General features: G+C 45.7%; 1 protein-coding gene across 3 annotated transcripts in view; it reads left to right on the forward strand.

Annotated features, from left to right (window-relative positions):
• Nucleotides 1–9699, forward strand: part of LOC306941235 (pleckstrin homology domain-containing family G member 3-like) — a 104472-nt gene extending 94773 nt beyond the window's left edge. For 2 of the 3 annotated variants that reach the window (XM_079526570.1, XM_079526571.1), the window contains 4 exons: nucleotides 1726–2139; nucleotides 3243–3385; nucleotides 6360–6656; nucleotides 8572–9699. In XM_079526570.1, the coding sequence (XP_079382696.1) occupies nucleotides 1726–2139; nucleotides 3243–3385; nucleotides 6360–6656; nucleotides 8572–8760 (1043 nt within the window). In that variant the 3' untranslated portion in view covers nucleotides 8761–9699. The remainder of the gene's footprint in view (nucleotides 1–1725; nucleotides 2140–3242; nucleotides 3386–6359; nucleotides 6657–8571) is intronic. The other variant, XM_079526572.1, reaches the window with a different exon arrangement.
• Nucleotides 9700–14857: the final 5158 nt, after the last annotated feature.

Here is a 14857-nt window from a genome sequence, read left to right on the forward strand (position 1 = left end):
CACACCAGCTTCCGGTGCGCCGGTAAAAGTGGTCCGTGCGCTACAAATGATGGGCACCCTGGATGAAATGGATTAAATAGTTCCGGGCTTCTAAGGTGTTATTAATGGCATTTCTATCTATGGGAACCCCAATTTATATATGTAAAATCAATGTTGATTTAACTCTGAGAGTTACAGTCCCATAACGGCCCATTTGGTTCCAAGCAAAAACAAATTGCTGGGGACCCCCTAGAACTCCCTCAAGGACACCTGGGAACCACTTTGGGAACCACTGCTTTAGATTTAGTCACATTTTTTACACCGGGTGCAGAACGGGTCCATTTAGTTTCATTTTACACTTTCAAGAGTTAAATAATGAATTGCATCTATAAGGGTCCATTAGGTTACCAACTTTCCGCATAATTTAGCTGGGGACCACCTCAGGGACCAGTGGCGTGCACAGACATTTAGAGGGGCAGGTGCTCAAGTTAAAAAAGGGCACCTTGTGCAGCGCGTGGAACCGGCCGGTTGCCTTAATCCATTTTGGACGGGAACCCCTTTTGGTGTTAGCATTATGTTATGCTTTAGCTATTGAAAAATAGCAGATCTACAAGCTCATAGCGCGCCACCGAGTGGCGCGCTATGAACTTGTAGGTCTGCTATTTTTGAAAAATCAAAAAAAAGAAAGAAAAAAAAAAGTGTTTTTATCTTTTTTTTTCAAAAGGGCACATTGCCAAAAGGGCAGGGGGTGCTCTAGCACCCCCTAGTGTCTATCTGTGCACGCCACTGACCTCAGGGACCACTGGTGGTCCTCAGACCACCGGTTGAAAACCACTGATTTAACCCATTGTAGACCCATGTAGTGTCACCTTAGCTTTTAACTACGTTAACCTTTATTTTCAACTTTAGCTGTTGAAAAATCGTGAAAACGTGTGCAAATCTTTGAATATATATATTCTTTCCCAGCGAACGTTTTTTTTTTAACTCACATCTTTGCTTCTGAGGGATCCCCTGGAACAACATGTTTTCAGATGGGGGTCGGCGGCCAAATACAGGATAATTCTGTGGGTCCTTGACATAAAATAGTTTGAGAACCACTGACATAGAAACATAGGTTTTTCAGAAAACTGTTGTGAATCGGGGGTCCTCAGGTCTACAATGTGTTAAAAAAAACATTTATTTGAATTTGGACCAGTGTTGTTTTCGTCGACTAATACTAAGACGAAAAATGTTCGTTGACTACCTTTTTTCAACTAAATGGAAACTAAATGAAAACTAAGCTATGATGACTAAAACTAAGACTAAATCTATTGACAATTTCGTCAACAAATAAAATCTAGACTAAAATGTTAGGAAGGGACTAGTGTACAAGAGTATAAGACACAAGTCATTTTACACTTGGTTTCATGCTGAAAATAGCAGATCTACAAGCTCACAACGTGTCGCAGCGCGACACGTTGTGAGCTTGTAGATCTGCTATTTTCAGCAAGTGTGAAGGCATCAAGGTATCAAGATCTGCTATTTTCAGCAAGTGTGTGGCATCAAGTCCCCGCCAAAATACATTTTAGTCGACTAAATCAACCATAGATTTAGTCGACTAAAAATCTTATATGACATTTAGTCGACTAAAACTTGGCTAACACTAAGACATTCCAGGTGACTAAAATGTGACCGAAACTAAACGAAAACTATTCAAGAATTCAAAAACAACATTGACTCGGACACCGTCTTCCGTTCCCGTTTCAGGTGAAGCCACGATGCCAGGTTCACCTCTGACCTCCTCCCGTGAAACGCTGTCGTCGTCGTCGTCGCCGCTGAGCCTCGCAGCGGAGCGTCTCCGCGCTCCGCCCGCTCCTCCGCCCGATCCATGCACGTCTGACACCATGGCCGGTCTCAGGCTCCTCCTCCTCTCTTCCTCCTCCCCGGGCCAGAACCCCAACCCCCACCCCCCCGTGGCGGCGGCGGCCACCAGGAGTCCCGTGAGCCCCACCCCTCCCACCGAGGGCTTCCCCTGGCCCCACGTGCGAGAGCTCCGCTCCAAATACGTCCCCCGTCCCGACCAGACGACGCCGCCGGTGGGCCGGAGCCAGTCGGTACCGGAGAGGATGCTGGACGGTGGCGCCAAGCGGCGCTCCAGTTGCTCCTCCAACCTCTTCCAAGGTTTATTATTATTATTGTTGAATTATGTGTTTTTGAATTCTATCTTTTAAGCTTTGGTTTGTTTTGATTTTATATTATATTTTCAGTTTTTTTAAGTGAGTTTGCTGGTTTAGTTTTTTTATTTAGTTTTTTTTTTATCCCATTCAGGACGGGAACCCCTTTTGGTGTTTTAAGCACTATGTTATACTTTGGCTATTGAAAAATAGCAGATCTACAAGCTCATAGTGCTGTACTGAGTGCCGTGCTACGAGCTTGTAGATCTACTATTTTTGAAAAATGATCTGAATATACTCTGTCAGAGCGAACGTTTTGGGGTTCCAGTTAAGGGGTGCCAGGGAGTCCCCTAAGGGGTGCCAGGGGGTCCCCTAAGGGGTGCCAGGGAGTCCCCTAAGGGGTGCCAGGGAGTCCCCTAAGGGGTGCCAGGGGGTCCCCTAAGGGGTGCCAGGGAGTCCCCTAAGTGCCAGGGGGTCCCCTAAGGGGTGCCAGGGAGTCCCCTAAGGGGTGCCAGGGAGTCCCCTAAGGGGTGCCAGGGGGTCCCCTAAGGGGTGCCAGGGAGTCCCCTAAGTGCCAGGGGGTCCCCTAAGGGGTGCCAGGGAGTCCCCTAAGGGGTGCCAGGGGGTCCCCTAAGGGGTGCCAGGGAGTCCCCTAAGGTCCTACCAGCTAAATTGATTAATGTAGCATCACAAGCAGTTTAACCACTTTGGCCCTATTTTACTTTGGTTTGGGCTGTTCAACAGCAGCAGACCTGCAAGCTCTGTGTGCTTGTAGATCAGCTTTTTTTTATGTTTTTTATTTATTTGCAGCCAAATAAATAAATGGCTTTTTTTATGGGGGGGGTTTGCTGCTCAAACATGAAAATGTTTGAGCAGCAACTGATCTATTAATAACACAGACCTCTTCCCGTGTGTGTGTGTGTGTGTGTGTGTGTGTGTGTGTGTGTGTGTGTGTGTGTGTGTGTGTGTGTGTGTGTGTGTGTGTGTGTGTGTGTGTGTGTGTGTGTGTGTGTGTGTGTGTGTGTGTGTGTGTGTGTGTGTGTGTGTGTGTGTGTGCATGCGTGTGTGTGCGCGTGTGCATGCATGCGTGTGTGTATGCGTGCGGTGAAGCATCCTCAGACAGCGCGTCGTCGTACCAGTCCCACCCCAGCAGGGGGCAGCAGAGGAGGTCTGTCAGGCTGCACAGGACCAGCTCTCTGGACCCCCGGCTGAGCAGGACACGCCCCTCCAGTGTCCTGGAGAAACAACACACGGTCAGTCAGCAGCTCCACAAACATACAGTGGTGGAAAGTAACTAAGTACTTTTACTTAAGTACTGTACTTACAGTAAGTACAATTTTGAGGTATTTGTACTTTACTTGAGTATTTCCAATTTCCCGTACTTTTACTTTTACTCCACTACATCTCAGTGCCAAGATGTGTACTTTTACTTCAGTACAATTATTTGAAAACTTTAGTTACTTTGGCGATTTAGAAAACATACATTAACCACTTCCACCCTATATAGTCTAGTAGTAGCCAGCCCATAGAGCCCCATTGTGAACCCGGGCATGTTGAGTACACCAACGTTTTATGTTAGAAATGTTTAGTATGGGTCCCCAGCATGTAGAAACTGCCGGATGTTAACTTGCATATGTTGAGCAATTTTCATAATTGGCATAATATGTGACCATACCATTAACAACCTATAGAAAGCAAAAAAAAACACTCATTGGGCTAAAAACGGACAATGCCCAGTGGGCATGGCCGTTTTAAGCCCAATGAGTGTTTTTTTGCAAAACTAATGCTTGGAATGGATTCAGCATCATGAAAACACCCTAGTTTGACACATCACATGCTAGATAAAGCATGATGAAATGTTGAATATTTTGCCTTCTATAGGTTGTTAAAACTATTTAATCCATTACATTCATGCGCCCAGTCGATTTATAAACACGGACGCCTTTTCCGGACGGACCGGCCGGAAGTTCATGATGTTGTGTAGCAGCTAACAATAGCCACAGCACTTTAGAATCGATCAACAACAACGGGAGACAAGAATAAATCTATCGAGACTAGCGACTGGACCGCGGAGCGCCGTCTAACACAGGATATTTTTTCAGAAAAAGACGGGATGATTTAGATAGCGATTTATGAACGTTTTAAGATTTTCGTTTTCATCAGCTAAACAGAGGAGGGAGTTTTTTGATGACGTCTCAGTCTTGCGCGTCACCGAGGAGAGCCCAGCAGGCGCGCCTGGGCTATACAGCCAGGCGATCTGTTCTTGTATCAATAAACTTCGTCTTTAGGACAATACTTCGTCCTGAGCGTCGGGCGTTACTAATAGAAAGGACAAAGAACTTCGTCCTGGGCGATTAATCTGTTAATGGTATGGTCACATATTATGCCAATTATGAAAATTGCTCAACATATGCAAGTTAGCATCCGGCAGTTTCTACATGCTGGGGACCCATACTAAACATTTCTAACATAAAACGTTGGTGTACTCAACATGTCCAGGTTCACTTTTTGGCTACTAGGCTAATACATTTCGGCCATTAGAAAATAGCCGATCTACAAGCTGTGAGCTTGTAGATCTGCGACTTTCTGCAATATGAGTACTTTTACTTTTAGTAGTTAAGTACATTTTGATGCCGATACTTTTGTACTTTTTGTACTGTACTCAAGTACATTTTCAATTCCGTACTTTTACTTGTAACGAAGTAGTTCAGTATTGGTCAGCAGCAACACATCACGCTTATTGGGGCCAACCAGTCAGCGGCCATACTGTACTGTACTCTACTCTACTCTACTGTACTGTACCACAGTACAGTACAGTACTGTATTGTAACACAAATGACACAAATATCTACCCAATTTTTCCTCTAGACCACCCCTAGAACAGTCTAAGGGGCGATTCACACTATGGCCCCGGGTGCGCACTCGGGACCACTTGGCAGATGTTGTGGTAGTGTGAATGATGCGTACCGTTCCCGGGAGCGGATCGCCCAACCGTCCCCGAGACCACATGGGGGGTGGGTCTCTGGACCGTTGAAGTGTATTCAGATACGGATCGTTCCAATGTGAATGCATGCGTACCTAAAGAAGGAAGTGGACTGTTTTTTTTAAGAACGTGACATAATCTCTAGTCGACGAGCCAAGCGTCAACAAAAAAAACATACAGCCGCTGCATGACGCGTAACACCAGCGCATTTCTCAACGCCGCCCGTCTCCTGTTGAATCTGCGTATACGCGCAGCACCGCAGTACGCGCTGATCTTATTCTGCGGACTACACGTGGCTCTTGGGCTTTGCTTGGCATAGTTTCCAAAGTAAAACAAAATAATAATAATGCTAAAGTAGAATCCATAGCAAACTAATATCAAACACGACACTGGAGCACAGAACTGACTGACACAGTGAATAGAAGGCAGGCTGACCTGAAATAGTATAACGGCAAAGAGGCAATGCAATGCGTGTCTGGAATTATTGGAGACAATGTCGCAGAGTTGATGGTCAGTGTCCGGGCGCGCCAGCCATCAAGCACACTGCTATCTGGAGGATTAAAGTGTGTTATGCAAGTGTACCCGGGTGCGCTGTTGAATCTCGGGCAATGTGAATCATGGCCATCGGGGACCAGGCAACCGTATTCGGAAACGGTTCCAATGAAACGGATTCAGTCCGTCTCAGTGTGAATTGCCTATAAAAAACCCTCTGAAACTCATGGCATTGCCCATTGACATATATTAATTAATAATCTCTTTTAGAAGGGAGACCTGGGCTACAACAAGATGGCACGTCTAACTATAAATGGCCGAAGTCTGTGTGTGTGTCTGTACATCTGTAATCCACGTAACGCGAGAACCGTTTGCCCCACCGACTTCAAATTCGACACACATGTTCCACACACCCACAGGGAGTGCAGTACCCGGTCTCGAGTCGGTCTGACCCACGGTTGTCCAGAACCGCCACAAAAGGCCTTTTTTCATTTGGCGGCCATCTTGAAAAATGACCGCCATATTGGATTTTTCGTTGGCTCGGTTTGAAAAGTTAAAGAGATGACCCAGAGGAATGTTCATGCCAAATTTCACGCTTGTATCACCAAGTGAAAGATCGTTCCTATTATCTGCTCTACTAGACCTTATTCTTTCGGTCATGACCCACACGTCATGACCATAGAGTAGGAACGAAGATTGCTCGGTAGACGGAGCTTTGCCTTCTGAGCTTTCTTCTTCTTCCACCCCCACAGCACACGGTCAGACTCCCCAACGGCGGTCACCATGACGCCGAGGGCTACTACGTGTCTGGCTCGGCTCCTCTGCCCGGCGGCAGCAGAAAGCTGCTGGTGATGGAGAAGGTTCCCGACTCCTCGCCATTGGGAGGGGCGGAGCCGTCCGGCGTGGAGATGCTGGCGCGGGAAGTCAGAGAGGCGGGGGCGGAACAGGAAGTGGACGACGACAAGGACAGCTACGTTCAGATCCGCTCGCCCACCAGCCGCGAGAAGATGTCCATCATGGCCGTCATTGAGCGATGCCGCGCCTATCAGGTTAGCTGTTAGCATTTATTCTATTGATTACTGGTGTTCTGGAGTTCTATTGATTGCGTGCAACTACCGGGACGGCGCCCTGGGGCAGCCCTATACCGCCAGCTCACCACTGGCTGTCACGGTCCAGCATTTATTCTATTGATTGCTGTTCTATTGATTACTGATCACTCTCCAGTAGCCATATGTAACCATTCACTCAACTCACGATACGATTCAATCACGATACTACGTTCACAATAATATGATTTTACACCATTTTTTTTAATGCAAAATGATTTTCCAGTACAGTTTTTCTTCTCTTTTTTACGCACCCTCTGCTGTTTGCAATACGATTTAAATTGCGATTTCATCACAATTTAAATTGTGATTTCATCACAATTTAAATTGTCACCAGTTTGAACTGATTTTAATTGATTTACAATATATTGTTAGTAACAATAACAATGTGTTACATGCCTGCTATTCAGCATGTATTCTATTGATTACTGTTACTTTGTTGCAGTGTCGTAACTAAACAAAATACATACATACATGGATGCACCTGGGACGTATCCTCAGTGATGTATCCCAAGGTCATCGGGGTTTCGGGTCTCCCAACATCATACCCCTCACTCAGGTGACCCAGCCGGGGTGATCAAGTCCCGACTTACGTCCCAGTAGCTACCCTCGATCAGTCCCATTAGGGAAAAAAGAACAGGGCCACACAATCCGTTCCTCCTGAACTACACTGCCGGGACTGGGAGGTACCATTCTGGTGCGTGGAAGGACTAGGCTCTGTGGGTTGACTCCTGTCCAGGCCCCTCCTACGTCTCACCAGGTCCACTCCTGCTCTCACCAGTTCAGGCCCTGTGCGTTGCACCAGACTCCCAGCACCAGGCACTTTATTCAGGAATGGTGGAGTCGTACAGTGAAAATAGTATTCTCTAGGCTACAAACTCTTCTTGATCCTACACATGTAGATCAGTGTTTTTCACTATTTTGGTGAAATATTTGAACTTTTCAATTCAATTTTAATGTCATGTCCAAAAATAGGGATCAATTATTATTACTTTATCAAATGATCTATTATTGATGATGGTATCGCGATGCGCTGTGGGCATTGTGGATCTTTATATTTCCTCAATTTCTCAATGCGTTTTGCGTTACTTTTGATGATTGGCTCCGATGGCCAATGAGATGACAAAACATCTTGTCCCACGGCTGGGAGGGCAAGTGTGACATATCCCACAATCCAGTAGCAGCATAGCCTCGGTACCCAGGCTTTCATTTTTCGTCTGTGCAAAAAAATTAAAGCCTGGCGAAATGCGTTGGCCGCTCTGGTCACGAAGTGGGAGTCAACCCTTCCGGATGGGCGTCGCTCCAAATGATGTGACATAGCGCTGCACAAGGGGGGGGACAGGGTATATACGTACATAAATAATCCACCCATCGCCAGCGATGTATCTGCAGTTCGATCGATCTCCCAGTCGTTGCTGAGACGGAGCCTTTGCTTCCGCATTTATCCGCGTTTTTTTGTCAATGTAAACTTCCCTTCAATAGAATTGTGGGGCGACATTTTCCCATGGAAAAAAGTAAACGGGAAGCAAATAATGGTGACAACGCGATCTCCGGGATCAAAGTGTCAAAGGTTTTTTTTTATTTTTTGTGCAACTGAATGGCTGGAAAATGGAAATTAAGAGTTTACATAGTATGTAGTTTATAAGTGTGTGCCCAGGATTACATTAGATATTGACACTGGGTTAAAAATGGGTTACGAAATCATGGAATAAAAATTATAGAAAAAAAAGGGGAAAAAATAGTTAGAGAACAGCGCCATCTAGTGGTAGACACTGATAACACATGTTTAGACGGGTTACACGTCATTGGCCAGGTGTCCCAGTGACAACGACATGTCATTGTTCTTTCCTACTACCAGGAGTCAGACGAGTACAAACAGCGGGAGCAGGATAAGGAGGAGGAGGCGGGGCTGAAGGCGGAGCCTGTTGCTGTGGGTGGGAGAGGCAAAGAGGAGGGAACCGCCCCCAACTCCACAGAGCAGAAGACGGACGATGGAACGCATAGCATGGTGAAAAACCTCCGCGAAAAGTTCCAGAACCTCAAATGAACACAGCGCACACTTCCCGCGTAAAGTTCCGGAACCTCAAATGAACACAGCACACACTTCCCGCGAAAAGTTCCGGAACCTCAAATGAACACAGCGCACACTTCCCGCGAAAAGTTCCGGAACCTCCAATGAACACAGCACACACTTCCCGCGAAAAGTTCCGGAACCTCAAATGAACACAGCACACACTTCCTGCGAAAAGTTCCGGAACCTGCCCAAGTCTACAGACATTAATGTTTGTTTAGGGCCCTAAATGACGACGTAAGAAGTGTGAATGGCCCTTTAGGCTGCTCAACAGTGCCACATTAACTTTGTACTCCAAACAGACACAGACAGACATACATACAGACATACACACACAGCCAGTCATTAGGCACCGCTCAAAGAAGATATTTCCTATTGCCCCATTTGCCCGATAAAAACGTCTATTCTCCTGTTGATTGCTAGGGGGGGAAATGTATATTTCCTGCTGATCGGTGATGTGATTTAGCTGTTGATTGACCAGTAAAACGTCCTGTTGATTTATCGGAACAATCTGGAGATCCAATAAGGGATCGGGGCTTCTGTCTCTGAACATGTATTTGTAAGAAAAGGAAAAAAGCATCCTTAATTGTTTTTAAACTTTTATATATTTTAACCTGTGGAAAACGTACAGTACAGTACAGTACAGTACAGTACAGTACAGTACAGTACAGTACAGTACAGTACAGTACAGTACAGTACAGTACAGTACAGTACAGTACTGTGTGTAGCGGCACATTGGGGATACAGAGGAAAATGTAAGATTGTTTATTAGGGAGACAAAGTACTAAAGTATGTCAATAGCATTTACCGACTAATATTGAGTATTTATATAAGCTGTGAAACGGCTTCCTCGGAACAGATTAAATTCTGCTGTACATTATCTAAACCGCTGGTTCTTAATGTGTGGTGGTGTCCCCCCCCCCCCCCCCCCCCCCCCCCCCCCCCCCCCCCCCCCCCCCGGGTCCTTGGGAGTGTTCCAGGGAGGTCCCTAATATAGCATCAAAATCTGTTGAACCACTTTAACCCTGTGTATACTGCAAATTGGCCGTTTTGAAAATGGCCGATCTACAAGCTCACGGCGCACCACGTAATGAGTATCCTGGGTCTTTATCGTTCAGTGGGTTCCCTTTCGGGTCTGTAAAAGTCCTTAACTCTGAGAGTGTACAAATGGACCCTTTCGGGTCTGTAACTCTGAGAGTGTAACAAATGGAACCAAATGGACCCTTTCGGGTCTGTAACTCTGAGAGTGTAACAAATGGAACCAAATGGACCCTTACGGGTCTGTAACTATGAGAGTGTACACATGGAACCAAATGGACCCTTACGGGTCTGTACTTCTTGGGAGTGTACTAATAGAAACAAAGGGTCCATTTGGTCATGAGTTAAATCAACACTGATGATTTTGCAGTGTAAATTGCGGGGCTCTGTATAGTTTAGTTCAAGGACCCCCATTTAATCTAGTCTCTAGGACCTCCAGAATGCTAACGTGTATAGTTTATCATTATTTTCCTGTCATATTTGTAGGTATAATTTCTGTGGGTGTAAAAATGTATAAAACTGAAACGGGAACTTTTTGACGTGTAAAACAAAAGTATTGTGTGCTGTTTCTTTATCAGAAATATGTTCTCTCTCTCTCTCTCTCTCTCTGTCTGAGAAAAAGTATATGGGAAAAAATATATCACGAGTGGCCAAAATATAGTGAAGATATATTTCCTGTGAATAAAATATACTGTATGTATGGGAATAAAAATATATAAAATATATATATGTCGTTGCTGCCGGGCAGAAACCTTGTACTGTATCTCCATATTTCAACCATTATTTAAAGTTAAGTGTGTGTGCGTGCGTGCGTGCGTGCGTGCGTGCGTGCGTGTGTGTGTGTGTTTATGAATAAGCTCACGGCGCACCACTTAATGAGTATCCTGTGTCTTTATAGATCGGGGCCTGGGTTTCCCTCTCGGGTCGGTAAAATGCCACCATTCACTCCAGCGCTGTCGTCATTAGCGCTAATAGTAACCGCGAGGTCGCGCTGATTTTTTTTTATTGAGCTCCTAACATCGTCCCTCAATCTCGATCTGAGCTTCAATTCCGAGAAAAACGTCGCTAAAGATTGAGCTTATATAATGGGAGTGGACGGAGGTCCACACCCATTATCGCAATTCCCATTATTACGCAATCTTTAGAGATGTTTTTTGACCAAGAGCTTGTGACTAAATGATTAACTACTTGGAATTAGATCCATTGTTATTGTTCCGTTTCATGAAAAGTAACCGTTTTGGACATTGCCTACAAGGGTTCTATGCGACAGCAACACTATATTTATAATTTGTTCACTTCTTTTTGTCTATTTTGAAACATGGTTGTTAAATATGTGAAGATGTATTTTGGGGGTGTGGGTTTGCCGGTAATTGTGCGAATTCTCCTTTGTTGTGTCTTTCTGGACGTGCAGTACGTATTGGTATTTATTGAGTTGATGTAAATATGATGAATGTGTATTAAGCAATACACATGTGTATTATAATAACTGTGCTTAAGTAACATACGTTATAATGTGTTGCATCTGGATGTCGTTGGCTACATTGTGTATGTGTACGGGACAGAATTACATTCTTATTAAAGCACCACATACTGTAGCTACAACTGTGTGTGTGTGTGTGTGTGTGTGTGTGTGTGTGTGTGTGTGTGTGTGTGTGTGTGTGTGTGTGTGTGTGTGTGTGTGTGTGTGTGTGTGTGTGTGTGTGTGTGTGTGTGTGTGTGTGTGTGTGTGTGTGTGTGTGTGTGCGCGCGCGCGCGCGCGCGCGCGCGTGCGTGCGTGCGTGCGTGCGTGCGTGCGTGCGTGCGTGCGTGCGTGCGTGCGTGCGTGCGTGCGTGCGTGCGTGCGTGCGCGCCAGGGACGTGGTGGGCCCATAATTCAGCCCGGGAAGTGGAGTTGCGGAGGGGGCCGTGCGGTGGTGAAACGAAACACTGACAAATCAAGGGCGTGCGAGCGCATTTTTGGTCACTTTAGGTCCTACAGTGACCTAAAATCAGGATGGCTGAGACGGCGGCTGCTGTGCACAACATTATTATGCCACAAAGCAACATGATTATATAGGCTGTTACCCTGTTAAAAGATAATTGTGTATCTTCGAAATTAAATATATGATTTATTTTGTATTTATTTTTATTAATACAAAAAATAAAAAACGGCTGGCCCAGACCGGCCTGGACTGGACCGTCCGTTCGGGAGTTGTCCCGAATTTCCCAATGGCCAGCACGTCTCTGGTGTGTGTGTGAGCGAGGGGGCATAAGTTAATATGTCTGTCAGTCTGACTATTGCATGTCGGACTGTTAGTATATTGGACCAAAGATATGCAGAACATGTGTCGACAGCAACTGATCGAAGCAGCAAATGCTGACCTCCGCCTGAGATGGAAAACATCCCAAGTCATACCAAGTTGTAGATTCTTATTTCCCTGGCACGAGAGGGGAAATAAAAACAACTAAAACTAAATATATATATATGTCTGTATATCAGTATCGGCCATCGGCTAAATTGTGATTATAAACAACGGTAGGCCTATTGGACAAGAATTTCCATAATCGGTGCATCCCTACATTTAGTAAATACATTTTTTGATTGATTGAAATATTTATTAACAGTTAGTTATTAACATAATTACAGTACATTTCAAGCACAAACTCAATACAAAGGCTGTTAACTGTGAGTGGACGACCCAATTAAGCATTCAGATTTTACGGGGGCTAGTTTCGAATTGCAGCCATCCGTAGGTGCCCTTTGAGAGCGGTTTTGAAGGAGTCTAGGGATTTGCATGTCTTAATGACTGTTGGTAGGGCGTTGTTTGTGCCGAATCTGGGTTGTACATGGTTCGTTGCACTCCCTCTGGTGTTGTGGGTGTGGACTTTGTTAACATTAAGGAAGTATCTAGACAGGTACATGGGTATCTTGGTGGTGTATCGAATCTTGTGGACAGACCCATTGCAAGATGCTGTATTCTGTCGTCGACCCTAAGCCATTCCAGCCTGTCAAAGTGGGCAGGGTTCGGGGGGTGAGGCCAAGTAGGAGCCTGACCAGTTTGGAGCTGGAGTCTGGAGCCTAGTTTTAAGGGCTTTGGTTGGGTTCGACCTGACTCTGAATCTGTAGCAGTTTCTGAGGACATTATTACCAACTGTTTGATCTCAGTAAGGGCTACTGTTAATGATACAGAACATCATATAGGCCTATGTGGAGTTTGCATGTTCTCCCCGTGTCCCCTAGGGTAGGTACCCTCACAAAAAACATGCAGTAATCCTGGTCTCTAAACTGCCTCCCCCTGGCCAGCCGGGCCGCCTGATGGAGGGGAAAGGAACTGGTTGGAATAACGTGTTCCTTCCACGCGTTACGTCCAACCAGGGAAACTCCCCCCTGTCAGCTGCAGCAACTTGGACACTCAGGCATGAAGGAAGCATGAGTTCAAGTCCGTTGCTCTCCCCATGTCCCCCATATATGGGGACTAGGTTGGCGGAGGGTGTGTAGAGCCCAGGATCACATTAGATAAGTGACACAGGGGGTGAAAAATGGGTTACAAAATCGTGGGATAAAAAAATAAAATAATAATATCATATATCACCACTTCAATGCACGGAGGTACCATGATGATAATCAAAGAGCTCTTATAAGCTTTGGAAACATCCAAAGCACTCCACCATGGAAAAGAAAAAGGGAGAAAAAAATTGAGAAAAAACTTTGATGATGGAGAGGGCCACTATATTAACACACTCACTCCAGAGGGCCACTATAGTTCACACTCACTCCAGAGGGCCACTATATTTCTACACTCACTCCAGAGGGCCACTATAGTTCCACACTCACTCCAGAGGGCCACTATATTTCTACACTCACTCCAGAGGGCCACTATATTAACACACTCACTCCAGAGGGCCACTATAGTTCCACACTCACTCCAGAGGGCCACAATATTTCCACATTCACTCCAGAGGACCAAAATATTCCCACACTCACTCCAGAGGGCCACTATATTTCCACACTCACTCCAGAGGGCCACTATATTTCCACACTCACTCCAGAGGGCCACTATATTTCCACTCTCACTCCAGAGGCCCACATTTTGGGCAGACATATCTTATCTCCGTATTTTATTTGTTTTGTAAATTAATGCCCTATACTTCGTCATTCTATGTCACGCAAAAGTATCTAAAAGCTCCGATAGATCTGCTATTTTTTCTCTTTTGCTATTTTTAATTGGAATCCGAAATGATGTTTTGCTATTCTTGAATTTGCTCCAAGGGTTCAAGAAAACACTCACGATTACTTCAAAGGACCACAACTGATCTCATTATACCACTGTCTGCCTGTCTCTCTCTCTCTCTCACACACACACACACACACACACACACACACACACACACACACACCCTCCTAGATGTTGTTCGCATACATCAGCTCCATGATGAAGCAAGGTTACCTGGAAGCGGAGAGGGAGCAGAGGATCATGGGAAACCAACAGAAGCAGCAGGGACGCCCACGCTGGAGCGCCAGACCATAGAGTCACTGGTCCTGTCGCCATGTCTGCTTACTACTAAGCGACTTTGGGCTTGTTATTTTTTTCTTTCTGTAAAGTCGCTTGTAAATCTTGGTACTTTCAGGCATGGACATAGAAATGTAGACGCCTCCTTTGGCTCTGGGCTGTCTGTATCTCCACAGACGTAGAAAGGTAGACGCCTCCTTCGGCTCTGGGCTGTCTGTATCTCCACAGACGTAGAAATGTAGACGCCTCCTTCGGCTCTAGAGCGTCTGTATCTCCACAGACATAGAAAGGTAGACGCCTCCTTTGGCTCTAGAGCGTCTGTATCTCCACAGACATAGAAAGGTAGACGCCTCCTTCGGCTCTGGGCTGTCTGTATCTCCACAGACGTAGAAATGTAGACGCCTCCTTCGGCTCTAGAGCGTCTGTATCTCCACAGACATAGAAAGGTAGACGCCTCCTTCGGCTCTGGGGCGTCTGTATCTCCACAGACGTAGAAAGGTAGACGCCTCCTTCGGCTCTGAGGCGTCTGTATCTCCACAGACGTA

The sequence above is a fragment of the Electrona antarctica genome, assembly GCF_951216825.1.
Source record: "Electrona antarctica genome assembly, chromosome: 17".
In the NCBI taxonomy this organism is placed as follows: domain Eukaryota; kingdom Metazoa; phylum Chordata; class Actinopteri; order Myctophiformes; family Myctophidae; genus Electrona; species Electrona antarctica.